This window comes from Bufo bufo, chromosome 1 (genome assembly GCF_905171765.1).
Source record: "Bufo bufo chromosome 1, aBufBuf1.1, whole genome shotgun sequence".
In the NCBI taxonomy this organism is placed as follows: domain Eukaryota; kingdom Metazoa; phylum Chordata; class Amphibia; order Anura; family Bufonidae; genus Bufo; species Bufo bufo.
In genome coordinates this window covers 561,387,339-561,413,305 of record NC_053389.1, presented here as the reverse complement: position 1 = coordinate 561,413,305, position 25,967 = coordinate 561,387,339, and the positions used below count along the sequence as shown (strand labels likewise).

Below are 25,967 nucleotides of genomic sequence, written 5' to 3'. Positions count from 1 at the left end.
CAAAGTTAGACAGGGGAGTACCTCTGTCTGCCTGTATCATCAAGAAATTGTTTATGGCCTTTCTCTGTTCACATAATCGGCCCAACATATGGAGGGTAGAATTCCAATGGGTGGAATCGTCGCATATCAGCCTATGTTGGGGGACGCAATTCTGCCGCTGCATCTCAAGGAGGGTGTGCTTTGCGGTGTACGAGTGGCTGAAGTGCATGCAAAGTTTTCTGGCTATTTTTATGATGTCTTGCAGATGGCGTGAAGACTTCAGAAACCGCTTGACAACCCAATTGAACACATGCAACATGCAGGGCACATGGCTCAGCCCTCCTTGACGCAGCGCCAAGACATTGCTCTTCCCGTGTCAGTCACCATGGTTCCGATTTTGAGTTGTCGAGGAGAAAACCAGGTTTCAATTTCCTGATAAAGGACGTGGAGCAGTTCCTCTGCTGTGTGACTCCGTTCACCCAGGCAAACTAGTTGCAGAACAGTGTGACACCGCTGTGCCCTGCACATTTGTTATACTGGTGGAGTACTGTGAATTGTCCCTTGAGTGGAGGCTGAGGACATGGTGGAGGATGAGGAGGCAGAGGCGGACATTGTCACAGGACCATTGGCGTGAGAACGTGGAGATGGAAGCGCCGTCACCTGGCCAAGTTACTGGTGTGGCTGGGCAGGAACCACTTTCACCCAGTGGTCTGTAAAGGACATATATTGTCCTTGACTGTAGTTACAGCTCCACACGTCGGCGCTGCTGTACACTTTGGCAGACACCGACATGCTCAAGGACTGGCCCACCTTCTGTTCTACATATGTGTGCAGGGCTGGTACTGTCTTTTTGGCAAAGAAATGACAGTTTGGAACTCAGCACAAGCCATCAGTTCTCTGAAAGGTTCAGAGTCTACCACTTAGAAAGGGAGGGACTGCAGCACCAGCAACTTGGCCAAGAGCATGTTCAGCTTCTTCGCCATTGGATGAGTGCACGCATACTGTTGTCTCTTGGCAATCGCTTCGGTGATCGATTGCTGGCGAAGTGACTGACGAGGAGTAGGAGGAACAGGAGCATCAGGACCAGCAGATGATGGGAAGGACAGACAGATCCCTTCGGCTGAGGTGGTGGATCCTTGACTGCATGAAATTGAGTGCATGCCACTGGGTGATGTAGCGGTTGCTGCGGCAGGCTGAACCACCACATTGGAGCCATGGTTCTCACAGGCCACTTTATGATGACGCTGCATGTGTTGATGCAGGGCGGTGTTTTGCCAGCATTGGTACCCTGGCCACGGTTCACCTTCTGCCCAGAAATTTAGCAAATGGCCATGTTCACCTCCTCCAGCGGCCTAACAAAAAATTGCCACACCGCTAAGTATGGCATTTTTCCCCCAACACTCACTGACTGACTACTACCGCCGCTGCCTCTGTAAACCCCTGCACCGCTACTTTCCGGGCCGATAGGCTCCTACGAAGTGAATGGTCTACCTCGGGCACGTTTGGCTCTCAACTTCCCACTGCTGCCACCCTGATGACTACCGGCCACGCTACCAACCTGTTGGCTCAGCCGCTGCCTCATGCACAAGCTGCCACTCTCTTCTCCTGATGATGATGATGCCCCTTTTTCACCCGTCTCCCAAGTGCGATTAGCTAAATCATCATCTGCTACTGTCTGCACGCCACTTATGTCCCTCAAGGAGGTCAGGAGCTTGACCACTCGTAGCACCTGCTTCCACACGACTCTAATCATCACTACTTCCCTGCCTACCGGAGGAAGCTTCGGATGTCTCCTCCAGATCTTGGCCTATGGCATATACAGGGAGTGCAGAATTATTAGGCAAGTTGTATTTTTGAGGATTAATTTTATTATTGAACAACAACCATGTTCTCAATGAACCCAAAAAACTCATTAATATCAAAGCTGAATATTTTTGGAAGTAGATTTTAGTTTGTTTTTAGTTTTAGCTATTTTAGGGGGATATCTGTGTGTGCAGGTGACTATTACTGTGCATAATTATTAGGCAACTTAACAAAAAACAAATATATACCCATTTCAATTATTTATTTTTACCAGTGAAACCAATATAACATCTCAACATTCACAAATATACATTTCTGACATTCAAAAACAAAACAAAAACAAAGTGACCAATATAGCCACCTTTCTTTGCAAGGACACTCAAAAGCCTGCCATCCATGGATTCTGTCAGTGTTTTGATCTGTTCACCATCAACATTGCGTGCAGCAGCAACCACAGCCTCCCAGACACTGTTCAGAGAGGTGTACTGTTTTCCCTCCTTGTAAATCTCACATTTAATGATGGACCACAGGTTCTCAATGGGGTTCAGATCAGGTGAACAAGGAGGCCATGTCATTAGATTTTCTTCTTTTATACCCTTTCTTGCCAGCCACGCTGTGGAGTACTTGGACGCGTGTGATGGAGCATTGTCCTGCATGAAAATCATGTTTTTCTTGAAGGATGCAGACTTCTTCCTGTACCACTGCTTGAAGAAGGTGTCTTCCAGAAACTGGCAGTAGGACTGGGAGTTGAGCTTGACTCCATCCTCAACCCGAAAAGGCCCCACAAGCTCATCTTTGATGATACCAGCCCAAACCAGTACTCCACCTCCACCTTGCTGGCGTCTGAGTCAGACTGGAGCTCTCTGCCCTTTACCAATCCAGCCACGGGCCCATCCATCTGGCCTATCAAGACTCACTCTCATTTCATCAGTCCATAAAACCTTAGAAAAATCAGTCTTGAGATATTTCTTGGCCCAGTCTTGACGTCTCAGCTTGTGTGTCTTGTTCAGTGGTGGTCGTCTTTCAGCCTTTCTTACCTTGGCCATGTCTCTGAGTATTGCACACCTTGTGCTTTTGGGCACTCCAGTGATGTTGCAGCTCTGAAATATGGCCAAACTGGTGGAAAGTGGCATCTTGGCAGCTGCACGCTTGACTTTTCTCAGTTCATGGGCAGTTATTTTGCGCCTTGGTATTTCCACACGCTTCTTGCGACCCTGTTGACTATTTTGAATGAAACGCTTGATTGTTCGATGATCACGCTTCAGAAGCTTTGCAATTTTAAGAGTGCTGCATCCCTCTGCAAGATATCTCCCTATTTTTGACTTTTCTGAGCCTGTCAAGTCCTTCTTTTGACCCATTTTGCCAAAGGAAAGGAAGTTGCCTAATAATTATGCACACCTGATGTAGGGTGTTGATGTCATTAGACCACACCCCTTCTCATTACAGAGATGCACATCACCTAATATGCTTAATTGGTAGTAGGCTTTCGAGCCTATACAGCTTGGAGTAAGACAACATGCATAAAGAGGATGATGTGGTCAAAATACTCATTTGCCTAATAATTCTGCACGCAGTGTAATACTTCTCGCGCTGAGGGAACTGAAAATAACAGAGGACGGTTCCCGGGCCATGCCAACTAAGTGTTTTGTCAGAGGAACCATAGTATAAATATGCGGGACACGGAATAGTTTTTGCAATTTAAAGGTAATTTTATTTTGTGATTTTCACAATAAGAGGTTCTTGATCCAATTTATAGGAAATTAAATGCTGCGTAACCACTATCCATATATGAGCTGGACTTTTCGGTCGATAGGGACCTTCTTCAGCGGATTGGAGTTTCTGTGGTCAGAGATAAAGGGATATCTGGATCCAGATATCAATGGGGACAAGCGTATGGAGGAATATGACTCATGCTACTGAGAAAAGATACCTTGTTTCTCTTAAACATTCTCTTAAAAGGGAGAACCTAGTTATAGGGCTTGTCGCACAAATGATATTCTACAGTTTTCAAACCAGCACCTGGATGTGAATACTTTTGTAATTGCATGTAAACATTTATTTTAGCTACTGAGTTATTTAGTGAAAACTATCTGTATAGCGCCACCTGCTGTTTGCTCTTTTTCTTATTTCTCTGTCCACCTCACTGAGACAGAACCACATGCTCAGTTCCATCCTTCAACTGCCACTAGCTGCAGCAGAAAGTACACACCCCTGAGAAAGGGCATGCCCCTAAGCTAACAGCTTTAAATAAATCTAGCAGAACAATTGGAGAAATTAATGTGGAGATCTCTGGATCCATGTGAGGTACAGGACTGGTTCTAGCTTTGTTATAAAGAGATTGTTATGTGCAATATGACATCTGATTTTCATTTTTTACACTAATCATGGGATAACCCCATTAAGTTGTTTTTAACTGGAAGGCCACCACAGTCTTACAACACTAGTGACCATTTTCCTTTATGTTGATTAGCTTAGGGAGGTAAAATGAATACAACCATCCAGTTAAACTATCAGGGACTTTTGCTAAAAACACCATTTTTTTCACTTCACCAAAGCATTGCCTTTTCCCGCTGTAGCTCGTAAATAATTGTGTACATTTCCTGCCCTATTTTCTCATGTGAGCATATTACTGAGATGCTAGGGGAACAATTATATTTTGCTGTTTTGGTAGATTCAACAAATTTGTATACTTAATATTGTGAGTGTTATTTACAATGCCGGCATCTGATTGCTGTACTGTAAGAGAGTGTTGTATTGTAACTGTAGTGTAGTTAACTGACAACACTGAATTAAGCTCCATACACCATTACCTTCTCAGCGGCCACTAGAGACAATGTAGATACTTGGCTGCCACCTAGTGGCTGTCTTTAAGAATGTTTACCTCCAATCCTGTTTCTCCAGTTGTAATTACAATAATAGAATATGTATTTCGCAGACATTTTAATAACGTAATGGTCTGAGATACATTACAAACATTAAGTTATTGTTAAGTAGTGTTCTTTGCAATACTGTACTATGCTATCTACAGTATTCTTGTTAGTTGTGAAATATACTAGACCTGAGCTGCTTGCTCACATATAGCCCTTCAACAGTGCCCCTAACTTGCTAACATGGTTTTATTGTATTTCTTATTCCAATTGAACATGTTTGTGAACTTTGTGTTTTGTTTAGTCTACAGCTTATAACATAGGTCTGTGGTAACATACATAATACATAGAACTTTCTTCAAATCTCTTTTTCTTAAAAGAAATAAGGCATACAGAAACCATCACATTGTTAAACAGGACATTAAGGGCGCGGAGGGCCTAGACATAGAATTGATCAAATTAGAATTGGATAGGATAAAATTTATCAAATGAATGTAATGCATTTTTAAGGTATTAATGGGGTAATTTATTTTGATCGGCTTTTTAGACACCGGTCTTAATACCCCTTGCACTGGCGCATGATGGGCTTAAGTTATGTAGAGGCACCGGCATCCACTACAGGCTTAATCTATGCCAGCTCCCATGATGGTGTATATTTAGATCATTTTCTACTCCTAAAACAGGGGGTAGAAAATGATAAATGAGATGGTCGCCCCCTTCCCTGCCCTTTCCACCCCCCCCTTTTTTATACCTGGCGATAGCAGGGAAAAGTCACAGATTTGGCCACAAATTCCCTTTGCGACCGAATCTGCGACAGATATACTCCAAAAATTGGTGTATATCTAATAATAAATGACCCTCTAAATCTGTATATTGCATCCAAAATGTAGTAAATACAAAGACAGATAGATAGATAGATAGATAGATAGATAGATAGATAGATAGATAGATAAAGATAAAGATAGATAGATAGATAGATAGATAGATAGATAGATAGATAGATAGATAGATAGATAGATAGATAGACAATGGATAGATAGATATACTGGATAGATAGATAGATAGATAGATAGATAGATAGATAGATAGATAGATAGATAGATAGATAGATATAAGATAAATAGATAATAAATAGATAGATAAATAGATAGATAGATAGATAGATAGATAGATAGATAGACGATGGATAGATAGATAGACAGACAGATATGAGATAGATAATATATAAATATGAGATGGATAGATAGATAGATAGATAGATAGATAGATAGATAGATAGATAGATAGATAGATAGATAGATAGATATGAGAGACAGATAGACAGACAGACAGATAGATAGATAGATAGATAGATAGATAGATAGATAGATAGATAGATAGATAGATAGATAGATAGAAGACATACATACAGATAGATGAGAGAGAGACAGACAGACGGATAGATAGGAGACAGATAGACAGACAGATGGATAGATAGGAGAGAGACAGATAGAGGGATAGATAGACTGATGGATAGATAGACAGTAAGACAGATTGATAGATAGGAGACAGACAGACAAATAGATAGGAGACAGACGGATGGATACATAGGAGATAGACAAATTGATGGATACATAGAAGATAGACGGATGGATGGATGGATAGATAGGAAATAGACAGATGAATAGATAGGAGACAGATGGATGGATGAATAGATAGGAGATAGACAAATGGATGGATAGATAGATGTACAGTTGCAAGAAAAAGTATGTGAACCCTTTGGAATGATATAGATTTCTGCACAAATTGGTCATAAAATGTGATCTGATCTTCATCTAAGTCACAACAATAGACAATCACAGTCTGCTTAAACTAGTAACACACAAAGAATTATATGTTACCATGTTTTTATTGAACACACCATGTAAACATTCACAGTGCAGGTGGAAAAAGTATGTGAACCCATAGACTAATGACATCTCCAAGAGCTAATTGGAGTGAGGTGTCAGCCAACTGGAGTCCAATCAATGAGATGAGATTGGAGGTGTTGGTTACAGCTACCCTGCCCAATAAAAAACACACACCAGTTCTGGGTTTGCTTTTCACAAGAAGCATTGCCTGATGTGAATGATGCCTCGCACAAAAGAGCTCTCAGAAGACCTACGATTAAGAATTGTTGACTTGCATAAAGCTGGAAAGGGTTGTAAAAGTATCTCCAAAAGCCTATTGTTGTGACTTAGATGAAGATAGATCACATTTTATGACCAATTTGTGCAGAAATCCACATCATTCCAAAGGGTTCACATACTTTTTCTTGCAACTGTATGGATTGGTAGAAAGACAGATATGAGATAGACGGATAAATGGTGAGATAGATATTAGATAGACAGAAGGGTGGATAGATATCTGGATAGAGATCTGTTATGACCAATCAGTTTGGACTTTGAAACCCACGGTTTCCTTGAAAATCTGTCATTGCCAACCCTACTGCTAGTACAGATCCCTACGATATATAGTATCGGGTTTCGCTCTGGTAGACAGGATTAGCATAGGCAGTATAGAGGCAACAACAAGTACTTTGGATCAAACAGTTCAGTGTTTTATTCACATTTTAGGCAAGTGACAAAACAAGCAGTCATATTCAAACAAAAAGTCACTTTGCAGTGTTGGTGGTAATTCACACCATGCGGCAATTCTGCCTCAAAGAGTCCTTGACCATAGCAGCACCAACCTCTTTTCACACCAAACAGGTAGCAAGCCTTCATCCAGACACAAAGCTCCCAGATGCCAACACAGAGACATGGCTTCTGAGCCCAGCTGCCTATTTAAGGACAGCCAGGTACTTCCAAAACCAGGATCGGCACTTAAAATCCGGTCCTGTATTTGACCTCACCTGGCTGTAAATCAGCCCAGCAGCACAGGCTGGGAGGAAAATACCTGTTTTCCCAGACAAAACCTCTCACTGTGTCACAATAGATAGATAGATAGATAGATAGATAGATACATTCAGACTATTAAATTTCTTTAATTGATTAGAAGACTGATATGAAATGATGTAAAACGTTTGGGTAGAAGTTGCTGCATTGTAATGGCTGTAATATGGCTGTACTATACAGTAAGCTGTAACCTGTCTTGCCATATCATCTATTTGCATTCTTCTGACAGTAGTTGCTCGGGGAGTTTTCACATTAACAAATAAGGTAATACATTTACCTAATTTATTTAATTTCTGGTTCAGCTAAAATGCACATGGTCAGCAGGCTACTGATTAATATAAATTACCCATGTGATATTGTACTAGCATGGGGCTAATTCAAGATGAATTACAGAAGGTCATCAAAAAAATGGCTGCAGTGCTAATGTAGATTTTTCATATGCTTGTTTAATTGTGTAAAAGCACATAGTGAAATTCAATGCAGTGTGATGAATAATATAAATTGCTCGCTTACCGTGGATAATTATCATTAATATTTGTAAGTTAGTTGTGGTAAAACATGCAACTTTTTTCAAATAATGTCCTGAACATTTTGTTTTGCTGAGCTCAGTGTATTCCTTTCCTATACAGGGATAGTGATGGTTCTCATAGATTTTTAATGGATCTTCAAGTTTGTTTGTTTTTATTAGATTTTTTTCCCTTTAACTGGGCAAAAAATTGAACTCTATTTTGACCATCTGAGAATTAGAAAACTGATGGAATAGATCGGCTGTTCTATCCCAGCACAATGAGATTAATTTCAGTATCATTGAAGATCACATCTTCTGTATTTCTGTAGTTATTAGTTAGGTTATAGCACCATTTAGCGGTGGTAAAAATGTACTACACTTTGTTTTTCTGTTAATAAAGATTATTGTATTTGTGGGTGGTGCAAAGCATTGTGGGACTGTAATGCATCCTGGGAAAGAGAAGCCCAGTCTCCAGTCTTCATGTTACAGGACATCAGCAGTGCTGTCTCCTGCATATCTCCTTTTCAAACCCCACAATCCTTGTTAAGAATTCTACCTTTGTTTCTGGGACATTATGTATGCAGTGCTGTTTAGCTAGGTATAAGTGTTACTTAGGCAAAGAGGTTGTAACTGTTAGATGCTAGACATGCATTCCGAAGTATAGGCAGCCATTTTGGACATATGCCCAGTGTTAATGTAACATTATATACATGCTGTTCTATGCTTTCTGCTGATACATGTTATGCTTTATACTTATACAAGTTTTTGTATTCTTATAGCTTTACCAATCACAAATACTCCTGTTTTGCCAATAAACAAGTTAGACTACAGAGAACAGTCCTCTTATTTGGAAGACAGAAATGGTTTATACTGAATGTCACACTGCACACTGTGTGAACGTGTATGAAGACAAAACATGGGCCATAATGAAAACTTTCCGCGGTTTGCTTTCTGTCCTGGGATCCGGAGCAAATGCAAGTCAATGGGGACGGATCCTTTTTTTTGACACAATCTGACACAATAGATCCGTCCCCCATTGACTTTCAATAGAGTTCATGACGTATCCGTTTTGGCTATGTTACTTATAATACAACCAGATCCGTTCATAACGAATACAGATGCTTGTATTATCAGTAACCAAAGCGTTTTTGCTGAACCCTGCCGGATCGAGCAAAAACGCTAGTATGAAAGTAGCCTAATAGGTAATTCAATATGAACATGTAAATAATTCTTTAATATCTAATTTCAGTACTCAGATATGGTAAATTGAATTTATAGGCTGAAACCTTGAAGCTGAACTGCTGAAGGGTTTTTGTAACATATTGTCCCATTGTAATGTTGGAATATGCCGATTCCTAGTGGTGAGCAAGTATGATAAAGGAACTCTAGTGAAAGATGGCTGAGTAGGCTTGTGGAGGTACAATATGTACTGTATACACCTGCATGAATAGGTAATGACCAGTCTACAACTGTACTCCCAATACCAAATTGGTGAAAAAGCACTATATACAAATTTTTTGAAGGTTATGGTGAGAAGTGTTCACCTCTTATCAGACATTGTAAAAAAAGAACCAAATTCGGAACCAAGTCAATTTTTTTCTTAATGTGGATAAGTTCCCAAAAAGTATCTATTACATCAGCATGGCCACTAGTCCTGTACTGTCTCAATTACACCCACAGTATAGATGGCTTATAAGGAGAACATGGTCCCTAAATTTAAAGTAGTTTGGAATAATTGACAAAATGGTATGCCATGTCTTGAAATGATCAAATACAATACTAAGATGTGTTACCATTGTTCATTTCCTGTAGTCTTTCAATTTATTTTTATTCTCTTGTCGTATATATTTGTTATGTATTGGTACAGTAAAGTAGGTTTTATTCACACGGGGATCCATTCCTGTTCTAACCCATCAATCTATATGGAATGTGTCAATCTGTATGAATAAGCTATATTGAGAAATAAATTTATGGTACGTAGTGTCCAATATTTGATATCTCGTATACTGTATCTCTCTAAAGGTTATAGGGTTCAGTTGAAATAAAGAGATTGAGTAAACTAGCAGAAGTCTCAAGCACTTAACTGTGCACTGGGTTGACCCCTTCCTTTCACATTACCAACAGGTCATCCGAATGTTTCCTGAGATCAGATTAAATATCAAGTTTAAAACAGTTTGGTAGCTGATGCAATACTAACACTGCCGGAATAGTTTTACTCTAGTTGAGTAATGGCTGCATGTCAGGTTTTATATATATACTCAGTGAATATTCCCTTTTAAGCTTTTCTCATGTGGGTCAGAAAATGGAGTCCGAGGACCTTGTGAATGCTATAAAGTTACTTACTTTTTCACTAAGTAGCTGTAGAATATGCTTATTGTCTGTAGTTCAATTTTTTTGGGGATAAATCCTAAAATCTAACTCCATGTATATTGTATATGACAGATATAAGATAAAATAGTTATTTTTAAAGGACAGGTATAATTATTTTAACTATTAAAATTAGCAAAAAATACAGGATAAAAATGTACATGGCTTTTATACAGCACTTTACTTATATAAATATTTATATGCATTCTTAGAGGATATGTAAATTTTCATGACTAAAGTTCAACTGAAAGTAAAAGGGAATCTGTCACCTATATTAAGCCCTATAGATCAGAATAGATCATCAGTATTTTATTGGCGGAGTCTGACTCCTGGCAATCCCGTAGATCAGCTGTTGGCGAGCTTTGCGGTCTTTCCTTAGGCCAGTGATAGCGGTGTAGCTAGGCTTTCCATGCTTTCCTGGCAAGTCTTCTCACAGGTACGACTTTGTAGGCAGGTCACTATGACAATGCTGGGCCCCATACTGTCGTATCAACTCTTCAGAGCCCCGCAATTTTGCCACAGGATATGAGAACAGAGGGAGCCCCCTCCTTCTGTGTAATTGCTGATGTGCCGCAGTCAATATTGAACGCAGCATCTGAGGGGTTAAATGTATTACACAGCCAGCAGCCACTGCATATTGGGTGGGATCAGGTAATGACCCTATTCCATACACCTCATGCCCAGTGACATACTATTATGTCAGTGGTTTGGAATGGGTTAAAGCTTTGCTGGATTACTGATGCACATAATGGAGAGGCCGTCCTGAGCCCTGACAATATGGATTAAGAGGGCTTAATCCAGGTGACAGACTCCTTTTTAACAAACTGCAAATAATCTTGATTGGGAAAAAAAATCCAACCATTTTGAGTATGTGGCTCATAAGCAGATCTATATGATTCCTTGGTTACAGATTATATAAGTATTATGGGTACAGTTATGTGCCCTCCCCAGCCTGGTAGCCTAGAAGTAGTAAAACAGTAAAGAATCAGAGTGTAACTGCAGAATCATTATATACACAGTTAGTTGTAACTTGTAGCCATGGAAACACATAAGTCTACATATGAACTGTATACACAAAAGGATTTCTTTAATTCAAGACTATTGCAATTTGCTTAACCTTTTAGATGCACTGGAGTTATTCAAATGGTCACATATGTGTACATATCCATTAATAATGCATGTAATAATTATAGATGAATCAATTCTAGAATTCAAAAATACTACCCATATTTTCCAAAAAGTTCTGATTCTAATAAGCCCAAATTTTCCAGGCAATTGGGGCACTTTAATTTGGATCAAATTTATTACGACCCAATCAAATTCGAAGGCTGTTTTAACCAAGTAGAATGTGAATTCAATTTTAATAATAATTTCTAATTTTAATAGCAATTATACATGAGCGAAGTTTTCAAAAATTCAAAAGTCTTCCCAAAAAATTTGATTCGATCTGAATTAATTTGTGATGAAGCTTGTTAAAAGTCATTTATTTCCCAGCTGCAGAGAGCCTGTATATTGGTGTAGAACACTGCATCAAAGAACCATGCGTCGGTAGTCTGCTGTGGTAGTGAAACAGTTATTGTGGTCACTATGATAGATAGTTGACAGTTACGGGGCCAAAACTGACCAAAAAAAGTGTGATCTCAGCCTTACAGTTCAATGTTAGCGTCAGGTATAAAGGACTTAATCGTGCAGTGGCCACTCCTTTTACACTGTCTGCTGATTCCACATTGATTTCTACAGAACCTGTTCACCCTAAAATTAGTAGTATCAGACCACTATTTCACCCCAAGTACAGAATCAAGGATTAATGGATTTACTTATGTATAAAATAACATAAATACCTCAAAGTCAGTAGTATCAGACCACTATTTCACCCCAATTACAGAATCAAGGATTAATGGATTTACTTATGTATAAAAGAACATAAATACCTCAAAGTCAGTAGTATCAGACCACTATTTCACCCCAATTACAGAATCAAAGATTAATGGATTTACTTATGTATAAAAGAACATAAATACCTCAAAGTCAGTAGTATCAGACCACTATTTCACCCCAATTACAGAATCAAGGATTAATGGATTTACTTATGTATAAAATAATATAAATACCTCAAAGTCAGTAGTATCAGACCACTATTTCACCCCAATTACAGAATCAATGATTAATGGATTTGCTTATGTATAAAAGAACATAAATACCTCAAAGTCAGTAGTATCAGACCACTATTTCACCCCAATTACAGAATCAAGGATTAATGGATTTACTTATGTATAAAATAATATAAATACCTCAAAGTCAGTAGTATCAGACCACTATTTCACCCCAATTACAGAATCAAGGATTAATGGATTTACTTATGTATAAAATAATATAAATACCTCAAAGTCAGTAGTATCAGACCACTATTTCACCCCAATTACAGAATCAAGGATTAATGGATTTACTTATGTATAAAAGAACATAAATACCTCAAAGTCAGTAGTATCAGACCGCTACTGTATTTCACCCCAATTATAGAATCAAGGATGAAAGGATTTACTTATGTATAAAAGAACGTGAACACCCCAAAATCAGTAGTATCAGACCGCAATTTCACCCCAATTACAGAATCAAGGATGAAAGGATTTACTTATGTATAAAAGAATGTGAACACCCCAAAGTCAGTAGTATCAGACCGCTATTTTACCCCAATTACAGAATCAAGGATGAAAGGATTTACTTATGTATAAAAGAACGTGAACACCCCAAAGTCAGTAGTATCAGACAGCAATTTCACCCCAATTATAGAATTAAGGATGAAAGGATTTACTTATGTATAAAAGAACGTGAACACCCCAAAGTCAGAAGTATCAGACCGCAATTTCACCCCAATTATAGAATCAAGGATGAAAGGATTTTCTTATGTACAAAAGAACGTGAACACCCCAAAGTCAGTAGTATCAGACCGCTATTTCACCCCAATTACAGGATCAAGGATGAAAGGATTTACTTATGTATAAAAGAACGTGAACACCCCAAAGTCAGTAGTATCAGACCGCTATTTCACCTCAAATACAGAATCAAGGATGAAAGGATTTACTTATGTATAAAAGAATGTGAACACCCCAAAGTCAGTAGTATCAGACCGCTATTTCACCCCAATTACAGAATCAAGGATGAAAGGATTTACTTATGTATAAAAGAACGTGAATACCCCAAAGTCAGTAGTATCAGACCGCTATTTCACCCCAATTATAGAATTAAGGATGAAAGGATTTACTTATGTATAAAAGAACGTGAACACCCCAAAGTCAGAAGTATCAGACCGCAATTTCACCCCAATTACAGAATCAAGGATGAAAGGATTTTCTTATGTATAAAAGAACGTGAACACCCCAAAGTCAGTAGTATCAGACCGCTATTTCACCCCAATTACAGGATCAAGGATGAAAGGATTTACTTATGTATAAAAGAACGTGAACACCCCAAAGTCAGTAGTATCAGACAGCAATTTCACCCCAATATCAGAATCAAGAATGAAAGGATTTACTTATGTATAAAAGAACATGAACACCCCAAAGTCAGTAGTATCAGACCGCAATTTCACCCCAATATCAGAATCAAGGATAAAAGGATTTACTTATGTATAAAAGAACGTGAACACCCCAAAGTCAGTAGTATCAGACAGCAATTTCACCCCAATTACAGAATCAAGGATGAAAGGATTTACTTATGTATAAAAGAACATGAACACCCCAAAGTCAGTAGTATCAGACCGCTATTTCACCCCAATTACAGGATCAAGGATAAATGGAATTACTTATGTATAAAAGAACATGAACAACCTAAAATCTGTAGCATCAGACCACAGTTTTACTTTAATAACAGAATCAAAGTTTACTGGAATTACTTATGTATCAAAGAATGCAAATAACCTAAAATCTGTAGTATTAGAACACTTTGTGTCCCCAATTAGTGCAGCAAGGTGTAATAGAATAGCTCCTATTAGCCAAGCTTTAAACTGTTCTATTGCCCCCTTCATTCTCGTTATATTGTGGATAAAGTCTCCCTATTATCTTCCTACACTATCTCAGTGCTGTCCCTGAACTGTTGAAAGCTACTATTTTTCAAATAAAGTCTTCCAAAATCACTTTCCCTAACACTTGACACATCTGTCCCTATGCACAGTTCACTGTAAAATGGAGGACACCAGGCAGGATAAGGCTTTTTATACGGCTGTGACATCACAGGGACTGTCTATCTGCTGATGGGCTGGCTGCATGACATTATGGGTAATGCCTCATTCCCGGGCTTTTTATTGTCACGTTGTAACATGTGCAGCAGCCATTTAAAAAAAAATCTGATTCATTACCACGAATGGCCAGAAATTCGGATTTGTGGCGAATTCAAATTTTACTGAAATTCTGATCAAATTGCACTTCATTAACTTCATTAAATTTCACAATTGCTCAATACTACTAGCAATAATCTCTATAATGAGTACAGTACTGTATAAACCTCATGTACACTGCTATCATTTTCCTTTGCAGGACAGCATCTGATTTGGATGCAGTTCTAACAGAAGAATTCACCCTACATATGTCCACATAACCAACAAATCAATATCCAACAGGGTAAACAGATGGAAACTAGAAGCATCAATGACAGTTTCATTGTTTTTTAATTGGGAATCGAGCCAGGAGAATGTATAACTTGTACTGTCTTTGATTTGCTTCCAGAATACTTTCTTTTCTGTAAGAAAAATTTAACCAACCATTAGATTAGAACTTCCTTACACTGACCTGTTCTCATTTCCATCTTTTAGTTTAACAGCAATGCTCATGATGTCAGCTGCTTCCACCATCTTGTTCAAGCAAATGTGAGAAATAAAAAGGTTCTTAAAGACGCAGTCTATAACATCACTGCCAAAGGAACGACAGACTACAAGCAAGGCTTCAAATTTGCTTTTGATCAGCTTCGTAATGTAAGTATTTAATATAATGACAGTTATTTATCCCATACTATACTATAACTATACAGATGAGCAAATCCATTCTAAGTGAATCCGATTTATCACAAATTTCACAAAGATTCATGTTGCAGCTTTTCTTTAGACCCCTCAGCGTACCTGGACCTGCGGTGGTAATCATTCTTATCTGATCCCTACCGTTGTGTTCCAGCTCCACCACCGCCCAGCAGTTCTGGTTTCAGGTCTTTCCACATCAATATTTATTTTGATGTGGATTACATGACTCCTGCAGCCAGTGACTGGCCATAGTGGTCACACATGCAGTACATAACCTAGTGATGGGCCGCATGGATGACTCGTCACAGCTGTGGTCATGTGATCCTTATCAAACTTAATGTTTACATGGGGAGACCCGGGACCTGTAGAGCTGGCAGGGCAGTGATGGAGCTGGAAACCCAGTGGTAGGGGTCAGGTAAGTATGATTACCACCATGGGTCTGACCACACAATGGGTTCTGAAGAAAAACTCACTACTGGTGAACTACCTCTTTAAACCATATTTCCAAAAGGGGTTTAGTGACATGGACACCTTTAGAGCAACTTTTTTAAATTATTGTACTTACATGTATTTTGAGTTAAAACATGTTTGTAAGGTCAACTTTTATTTGGGCATAAATCAGATTATAAAATCATTCAGCAGTTAGACCAGTGTTGGAAGCTATGCCTTCAGATAGTTGATCTCATGGATATTCACACAAAAAGCATTCTTTAGCTGCTGTGTACTGTGAAACATAGAAGCTGCAGAAGACCAACAATACAAAATGTTTAAAAAAAAAACTTAAAAGGGTTTTCTGACATTTTAATACTAATGAACTATCCTCAGGATAGGTCATCAGTATCTGATCGGTGGGGGTCTTGGACTCCCAACGATCAGCTGTTTTGAGAAGACACTGTGAGCGCCACTTCCTTCTCACAGCTTACCAAGGACAGTGCCGTACATTGTATAGCAGCTGTGCTTGGTATCGCAGCTCAGCCCCATTCACTTGATTGGTACTGAGATGCTCCTAAGCCATGTGAACATTGAACATGATGTCACTGGCCAAGGAAAAGCACCGAGAAGGCCATGGCACTCACAGGAGTGCATCTGCCTTCTCGAGCAGCTGATCAGCGGGAGTCCCAGGTGTCGTACCCCCACCAATCAGATACTGATGACATATCCAAAGTTTAGGTCATCAGTAAAAAAAAAATCTCGGAAAGCCCCTTTAAGACAATTTTTTTTTATCTCAAAAGATATGTAAAAAAAACTCCAGTTAGACCGTATTGGATGCAATTAGTTTATTTTTGTTCAAAGTCGGTTGCTGCGGCGAGGTAACGCTTCCTCATAGGAGCAACTGATCTAATGAAGGAGCCTCTGTGCTCCATAAACATGCAAATCTAATTTTTAAGGTTGGCCAATGCTACATTTGTTTTTTTAACACTAACGTTTTTAACATCACATAGATTTGTCTGCAGAAATATACTTACAGCTTTTATATTTAAAAAAAACTCCTGGTAAAAAGTAATGGCTGTGTTATGTGTAGTGCAGGACTTGAGAGCGTGGTACATGACAGAGGGATGCAGGAAATATCCTTTGAATGCTGAAGTCAAGCACTGTCCTCTTCTGCCATGCAGTAGGCATAATGTAGAATATAAGTTTGCTCAGTCTGGAGTGTTCCTTTAAAGATTTTTTCATAATGACTAATTCACACTATGTCTTTAACTTAGATATACAGTACTGTGTGTATAATATTAATACACATGTATGTATGGTAGGTATTCATGTATATCTGTATCTTATTTAGTGATACTTCATTTTCTAAGCAAAATCATATTTTTCTCCTTAATCATTCTCTGATAATATTTCGCTCATGTAAAATTGCTTCATAGAAGGTGTCCAATTTCCCAAAGGCTTTAATGAAGGATTTCCTTTCCAAATACCACTTTTTCCATTTATGAGAGATATACTTATTAGTCAAATAATGTTGCTACAGTTTAGCCTATAAAATTAGGAGAAGAGCTGTGCAAGATTGTGAGGCTGATATATCTGGGGAAATTAAGGTACGGAGAGTCACAGACTCTGGGGAAATAGAGATAATCAGTCTTTGCTGGAATCAGTTATGTATGACTAAATAATAATTTGACATTCTATATATCCTCCCAGGACAGTTACTCCGCAAATAAGAAATATTACCTTTCATTAACCATAAAACCAAGCAGTTGAAGCTTCAGGATGTACTGTAGAGTATGAATCCCACAAACTGATATATCAGATGTTTATTAGGTTTTGTAAGATTAGGTTAAATAATCCCAGATGATCTTGGAAAATGTAAAGTAAATATTTGTAAATATTACAGATTGTAATTTAGATGAGTTTCTTCAATATGTGTCATATTACTTTCTGCGTATATTGTGTCTCCCTGCGTAAAGTAGACGGATGTTTTTATAAATCACTGGCGATATCCACATTGTAGAGAAACAAAAGTAAAAGAGGATTATTAAGACTTAAAACTTTAGTTAAACAAATGAGCTTTGTTTTTTCCTATTCCGAATTTGATAAAGAAATTCCAAATGAACGCAAATTGCTGAGATTTGTTAACCATGTACATTGAGGAATACTTTTCCCTCAGTGACTCTGTGGAAGACACAGAAATATACAGAGCAAGTATTGTGCAAATGACTTGGCCAAAAAGAGTGTCTTTCCTATCAAAATGACCTCTGTCCATATGCTTTCTGAGGTGCATTATACAAGGGGTGTCTTGTTTAGGACCCCAAATATAAACCACAGTGGAGAGGCAATACAAACAGTCCTGTTATACATAATACTATATTATTAATACAGTGTGATAATTTAATACTATAACTGTCATATTTTCCCCTAGTATTAACACACCCTCTGCCATCAGTTCATCGTATCCGGGGATCCTCTTTAAAGGACACCTGTCACAAGTTTCATGCTATCCTAACCACAGGCTGGGTGAAATGTTGTCAGGCTCCCTTATTACAATGAAATGACGTTTTAAAAAGAGATAGGCACTGGAAAAAGGGTCTGCTGGGCAGCTCCCCTCCATATTCCCCTAACTTGTCTCAACTTTATTGACAGGTCTCTCCTTACTTGCATATAGGGATAGATGTCTCATGCAAGCTGAGTCATGCAGGGAGAGTTTAAAAGGTTGCAAATTATGTTTTCTATGAAGCATGGCATTATTATGAATATTTTTTTAATATTTCAAATTAGATTTAAAAATACCTTGTGCTTTTGCCATACCACTGACCTTTATCCTGCCAATATTTTATGGGGACGGTTGTTAAAGCACCAGGGAAATACTTATAGGTACCCTTGTAGCTTGTAGTAGATGGAGGTACCTGGAATGGAGTCATCTTATTGAGAATTTCTCATCAGAAAATTGCCTACTCAAATCATATTTTCATGCTAAACATATTTTTTAAATGTTTTTGGTGGTTATTTTCACAATATCTACAGGGTGGGCCATTTATATGGATACACCTTAATAAAATGGGAATGGTTGGTGATATTAACTTCCTGTTTGTGGCACATTAGTATATGTGAGGGGGGAAACTTTTCAAGATGGGTGGTGACCATGGCGGCCATTTTGAAGTCTGCCATTTTGAATCCAACTTTTGTTTTTTCAATAGGAAGAGGGCCATGTGACACATCAAACTTATTGGGAATTTCACAAGAAAAACAATGGTGTGCTTGGTTTTAACGTAACTTTATTCTTTCATGAGTTATTTACAAGTTTCTGACCACTTATAAAATGTGTTCAATGTGCTGACCATTGTGTTGGATTGTCAATGCAACCCTCTTCTCCCACTCTTCACACACTAATCGCAACACTGCAGGAGAAATGCTAGCACAGGCTTCCAGTATCCGTAGTTTCAGGTGCTGCACATCTCGTATCTTCACAGCATAGACGATTGCCTTCAGATGATACGAGATGTGCAGCACCTGAAACTACGGATACTGGATGCCTGTTCTAGCATTTCTCCTGCGGTGTTGCGATTAGTGTGTGAAGAGTGGGAGAAAAGGGTTGCATTGACAATCCAACACAATGGGCAGCACATTGAACACATTTTGTAAGTGGTCAGAAACTTGTAAATAACTCATGAAAGAATAAAGTTACGTTAAAACCAAGCACACCATTATTTTTCTTGTGAAATTCCCAATAAGTTTAATGTGTCACATGACCCTCTTCCTATTGAAAAAACAAAAGTTGGATTCAAAATGGCCAACTTCAAAATGGCCGCCATGGTCACCACCCATCTTGAAAAGTTTCCCCCCTCACATATACTAATTTGCCACAAACAGGAAGTTAATATCACCAACCATTCCCATTTTATTAAGGTGTATCCATATAAATGGCCCACCCTGTATATTAAAAAAACATACAATTCTGCAGTTTTCACGCTGGACACTAAGCCTAATAATACGGGCCACTTCTTGGTGTGTGAAGATCATTTTACTGCAGTTATCTGCTTATTGTTACAGGCGGGATTAGAATGACATATATCACCTATACTGTAGATAACACATGATCCACCATTCATTGCCACAGGAGACACCTAGAAAACTCACCCACAGAAGTCAATAAGGTTCCCACCTGTCCATTGTGTCTATGGCCAATGGTGATTGCTGTAAAGCATATCTCTAAATGCTGTTAAGAACAGCTCAGGTAAGATGGCAGCCCCCATAATAATGATCAGGAAATAGAAAATTAAAAATTATTTAGTTTTAACTGCCCTTTCCCTTCAAAGGGCTTTAGCACACCCAACAATACTTGGCTATGATAAGAATGCTTACACTGGACCACATAATGTAAAAGTGAATAGTGGCCTTGACTCGTGACACCAACTGTAGTGCGTGTCTTGTGGGAAATCTGAATTGCTTTATTCAGGTCTATTTTAAACTCAGTATACAATTTCTAACCTAGAATAATGTGTGTGTATACCCATTACATAAATCTTATCTTAAACCATGATACTTAATTCATGGACTAATATCTACAAGGCTGGTTGCTGTTATATTGCTTTCATCATGTCACGGTAATTTAATACCCAATATGACACTTTTTCATTGCTCATTTATTTGGTTGCTATAATTTGCTTGTTTAAAATGTCGTTGTAATTATTATTTATAAGAGGTGTCCAAAATATGTAAACACATTGTTTTTTAATTACATATCAATGATAATCTTCCTGCAGACAAATGTATCCAGAGCGAACTGTAATAAGATCATCATGCTGTTCACTGATGGAGGAGAGGATAAGGCGACAGAAACATTTAAGCTATACAACAAGAATAAAACAGTAAGTACTGTCCTAGTATACAATGTGTGTCATAGGAATATCTACAAGTATAATATCCAGAACTGCTTCTTATTGTAAGGTGAACTTGGCATTGAGAGCACAGGGCAGAGTGGTTTCAAAGAGATCCCTTTTGTCTGGATATGCATTGTTATCCAGATGGGCAATCTATCACTATTTCCTTGTTGGTCAGGTTTTAGGCCGCAGGTGAGGTGATCAAAATTTACTTCTCCAAACCTATATATGTTTTTTTTTCTTCTTTCTTCTCCATTGGGTTAAATACAGTTCAATCACTGGCGAAGCCATTTCTAAAATGAGCATCACAGTGAAACAATTTCAGGTGATGTCTAATGAGCTTTATATGCCTGAGACAGCATTATTGTCTCTTATTCCTGCTCCTCTAAAAATCGACAAAAAATACCTACTTAGACACTTCTTATCAACTGCAATACTGAAAAAGATATTGGAAAGTCTTAGTTTTCTTTCACATGGTGCAGTTATACCTCCAAAGGAGCACTGACCGACTGACAGAGTCAAATGGTGTTTGTTTAAAGTTGCATTTCATAGGACCTGATGTGAAGGGACAATTGATTGATTGATTGATTACATTTTATTGTCATTACACGTATAAATACAGGGTAATGAAATGCAGTTTGCATCTAATCAGAATTGCTGATGCGTACATACATACAGATATGCTGATGTATACATATATACGGACAAGCATTTGTTATTAAGACCAGGAGTAATGTTTCTAACTTTTATATGATTGGAGCTTCATAAGCCCTTTTTATTTAATGCCCATTTGAGATGAGCAAATTGTGGTAAACACTATTCAGGTCCAATCCGATTCTTTTTGATCCAAACTGTAAGTGCTTCAATTGTCCTCCTTCTCCCTTTCTCGCTCTCTCTCTGTCTCTCTCTCTCTCCTCCTCCAAAAAAATTCTCCCAAATCTAATCACCTAAAATTCGAATTCTATAGAATACTACTTTAATGTTAAAAATGTTTATTTTTTCACAAATTTGGATTGAATTCTATAGCATGGATACACTTTTCACTAATTATTATAACTATTACAATTTTTACTTTCCCTCCTCCTTCCTTCCCTTTTGCGTTCCTGTCTTTACCTGTGGTTACCTGTGATTAATGGGTCCTTAATGATATCATACTATTGTACACCATATGTTACTTCACATAGTCATTGATTTAGCTTTTTTTTTTTACAAATTTGCAAAAACGAATAAATGTATTGTTCACAACTACTGTTTTCTTCCTAGTAATAGGAGAACTGTTCACATTTTACAAAAAGCAATAAACAATTCATGTAGCCCAACTCATACACAGAATTAAGTTATTTGAAAAAGATTTCAGCTCTGAAAACTGAACATTATGCTGAGTGATTAAGGATGTACCCAGTAGGGGACTACCTAGCCATATGTTCACCAAATGTATCAGAGTTCCTAACTACATTATTCAATGCTGTTACTTTTACCGTTAATAAAGAGACAGTACTTTAAGCAGGTTATTTGTAGATCTACTAATGTTTATTAGCTCTGCTCGATTTTGGACAGCCATTGTTGGTGGCTTGAAGTGCTCCTCTGTCCCAGTAGCCAGAAAGAGAGAAGTTAGTGCTGTAAAATATAAACAGGGGCTTTCTCGTGTACCTCTTAAAATCAAGAGAGAACTCCAATTCCTCTATAATTATTACCTGCACCGTTTCTTTATTAAAATCCAGTAAGATCTTCTATTAATAAATTGTGCTGTTATATGGCTATGAAAGTCCTGGGTGACTTCCATATCTTTGAGATTTGCTTTTAAATGTAAAATACATTTAGCTGCCACAAGGTGTCAGTAGTGAGACACTGTAAAAATGATATCAACAGCAATCCCTTTTGCTAATTTCTCATAGGTGTTCCATGTTATTCATGACTGAAGTCAATTTGAAGAGTATGAAATATACGGTAAATCAAACTGTGGTCATTGAGCCACTAAAGATGTATTCTGATGCTTACAAGCTGCTCTCATTTGTTTAGCTGTTTTCTGGAGGTTTGACGCTGTTGTAAATCAGGAATTCCCACAGATTCAGCCCCTTTTGGACATATTTGGTGCAATTTAAGGCAGAATCTCATTAGTAATTTGGGCCAATGTGAACAATGTTTATAGCTGATAGTATTTTCAGTAGTGCCAGTCTCATCAAGAGTGGTTTTAGTCCAGGGATCAGCAACCTCCAACACTCCAGCTGTTCTCAAACTACAACTTCGAGAATCCTCCTTTCACTTTTATGGAAGTTACAAGAACAGCCGAATAAGTGTGGATGCTGAGAGGTTGCTGATTCCTGTTATAGTACTTATAGTGCAAGCTATCAGTGAAGCACATATCTGTTCCACATAGAGGAAGACACGGGTTGGAAAAATACTCTATTACTGGTCTTGTAGGGACAGAGCTAAGATTTAGGCCTTATTCACACGTCCGTTGTTTCTTTCCTGATCTGTTCCGTTTTTTGCAGAACAGATCTGGACCAGATCTGGACCCATTTATTTTCAATGGGTCCTGAAAAAAAATCAGACATTGAGCTGTCCGTTTTTTTTCAGGACCCATTGAAAATGAATTGGTCCAGATCTGGTCCAGATCTGTTCCGCAAAAAACGGAACAGATCAGGAAAGAAACAACGGACGTGTGAATGGACCCTGAACGTGCATGCAAATGGAAAAATATTGCCCCCTGTTGTCCAAGAAAATAGATTTTAGTTAAAATATGCAGCAGAATGCCATGGCCGAAGCTCGGAATTTCTGCATTGGATTTGCAACTGCATTAACATGGACTCACCCATGGATTGGCTCTATTGAAGTTAAATGGTAATCGTTTTCAGTGTAGAATCCATGTAAAGAATGAACAGGTAGTGGATCCAAATCTGCTTCTGTTCATTATTCTATGCAACTATTTTCCCTAAAATTCATATGCATTTACAGGTATAGCTGAGGAGCAGTGGATTCTGTCCTGATTTCAGTGTGTACATCCAGGCAGAATCCTGGATATGTGAAGAAGGCCTTACGAATTGGATGGTGCTCCGCTGCCCAGAGGAAGCCAATGCCATTACAACAAAAAATTGAAAAGCCATGCATATAACGCCCGTGTCAGATTTGAGCCAATAGCCATGTTCCCCTCTTATTCTTGTCTCCCTCTCAGATCTTACTTCTGGAGATACTCCGGCATGCTGCAGAGTGATGTATAGATAGTGGAGGATCATGTATTTTGGATTTTTTTTTAGGAAACGTTTGTATTTTAGAAGTAATACTCTCAGTAGTTACTAGATTGTTGTGCAGTGAAGCTCCAGTGGCTTCAGATTAACAACTTTAGGACTCATGCACACGACCGTATGTATTTTGTGGTCCGCAAAACACGGATCCGCAAAAAATGCGGATGATATCCGTGTGCATTCTGTATTTTACGGAACAGCTGGCCCCTAATAGAACAGTCCTATCCTTCTCCATATTGCAGACAATAGGACATGTTCTATTTTTTTGCGGAACGGACATATGGACATACGGACATACGGAAACAGAATGCACACTGAGTAACTTCTGTTGTTTTGCGGACCCATTGAAATGAATGGTTCCACATACGGAAATAAAATACGTTCGTGTGCATGAGCCCTTAGGGTACGACCCCTTGGTACAGCTGGGCACATGCGACCAATCCTTGCCCACCCACTGCATCCAATGACTGCATGATTTTCCCGCAGAGTGTCATGGCTTGACCGCATGGGGCCAGTCTCACCATGGCGTTTTAGGCTTAGGGCTTATCCATCCTGCTGCTGTACGAGTGTAGACTGGACAGCACACAGATGAATAATGCATTAATGGGTCAATTTACATTTCAGCTTTTTTTCACTGACCACCCTTTCGTTCCGGAATAAATTGCAGTATGTTCTATCGTCAGTTGTTTTTCACGCTAGACTGGCCCATTCAAGTGAACAGGACAGTGGAAAAAAATATTGACAGCACATGGACGCCATCTGTGTGCAGTCCCTTATTTACTGATGGTTGCTAGAGATGTGGGTGTGCATTCCACTTATTTTCTGTCACTGACGTCGAAAACTGATGACAACTGAACTGATGCCACACAGATGGAAAAAAAGGACAAGCTAAAGACTGTCTGAGATAATGGAAAACAGGTTTTCATTGACAAAACTCAGGCCAAATGTTACATCAATCTTCTGAACGAGCCCTTATAGGATCCAATTAAAGCAAATCATCTCCCCGTTTGCAAATCCTGCTGTTACTGGTAAAAAGTGTTGATTTAACTATTACTAACAGGGGTATAGCTATAGGGGATGCAGAGGTAGTAGCTGCTCATGGGCCCAAACTCAGAAGGGGCCCAACTAGGAGGAGGACTAAAAGATTTTATTGTCAGGGCCCCCTCAAGAGTATTATACAATGACATTATATACAGTGACACTATAGGAAACAGAAGGAGCGGCTGTCCGGCCTCATCTGAGAGCTTAATCTTGACTACCTCAAGAGTGGGGGTTGCACAGGAGTTGCTGGTTGGGGGGGAGCCTATTTAAAAATTTGCTGTGGGGCTCAGTAATTTCTAGTTATGCCACTGATTACTAAGGATATGTGGTCAGTTTTCCAATAGATATGCATAAATGTTACCCAATTTATTATCTCTAATCTGATAGTGATGGATGTGCTACAGTATTAGAAATATACTTATTCTGTTCAGCATAAGAACTTTCGACACGTGCAGAAACCTGCCATTTCACAATGCAATATTCCTGGATATTTTTTATATTAACATCTAGTACATTAATCAGAATTATAATTTCAGTATGAAAAAGTATGAAACACAAGCAGATGCTGAAGTGTCCTCAGAAGTCCAACTCTATTAAATTAGGTCTCCAAACACCTGCTGGTGCTGGGCCTGGAAGAGAACGGAAATTATACAGGATAATAGCATGCCGGCAAGTGGATACAAGGCGGTTAGACTATCCATCATATACAGACTTCTGAAAATCTCTTGAGAAAGGACAGAGAGATTTATTCAGCATAGATATGTAAGCCCTGTTTCATAGGCTTACTCTCTGCTTCCGTTGAATAATGTAATAGTAAATTTTAAACTGCCTGGTACTGCAGTAAGAAGATGATGGGACACAAATCATGTGTCCTACCAAGAAGGTCTTGTACGGAAGGCTACAATGTGACAATTTTCCA

The 25,967-nt window shown here is 38.6% G+C and overlaps 1 protein-coding gene across 1 annotated transcript in view; it reads left to right on the top strand.

Moving 5' to 3' along the window:
• Positions 1 to 25,967, top strand: part of CACNA2D1 (calcium voltage-gated channel auxiliary subunit alpha2delta 1) — a 1,018,968-nt gene that overhangs the window by 814,711 nt on the left and 178,290 nt on the right. The window contains 2 exon segments of the mRNA XM_040413129.1: positions 15,247 to 15,405; positions 20,649 to 20,753. Coding sequence (XP_040269063.1) covers positions 15,247 to 15,405; positions 20,649 to 20,753 — 264 coding nt within the window.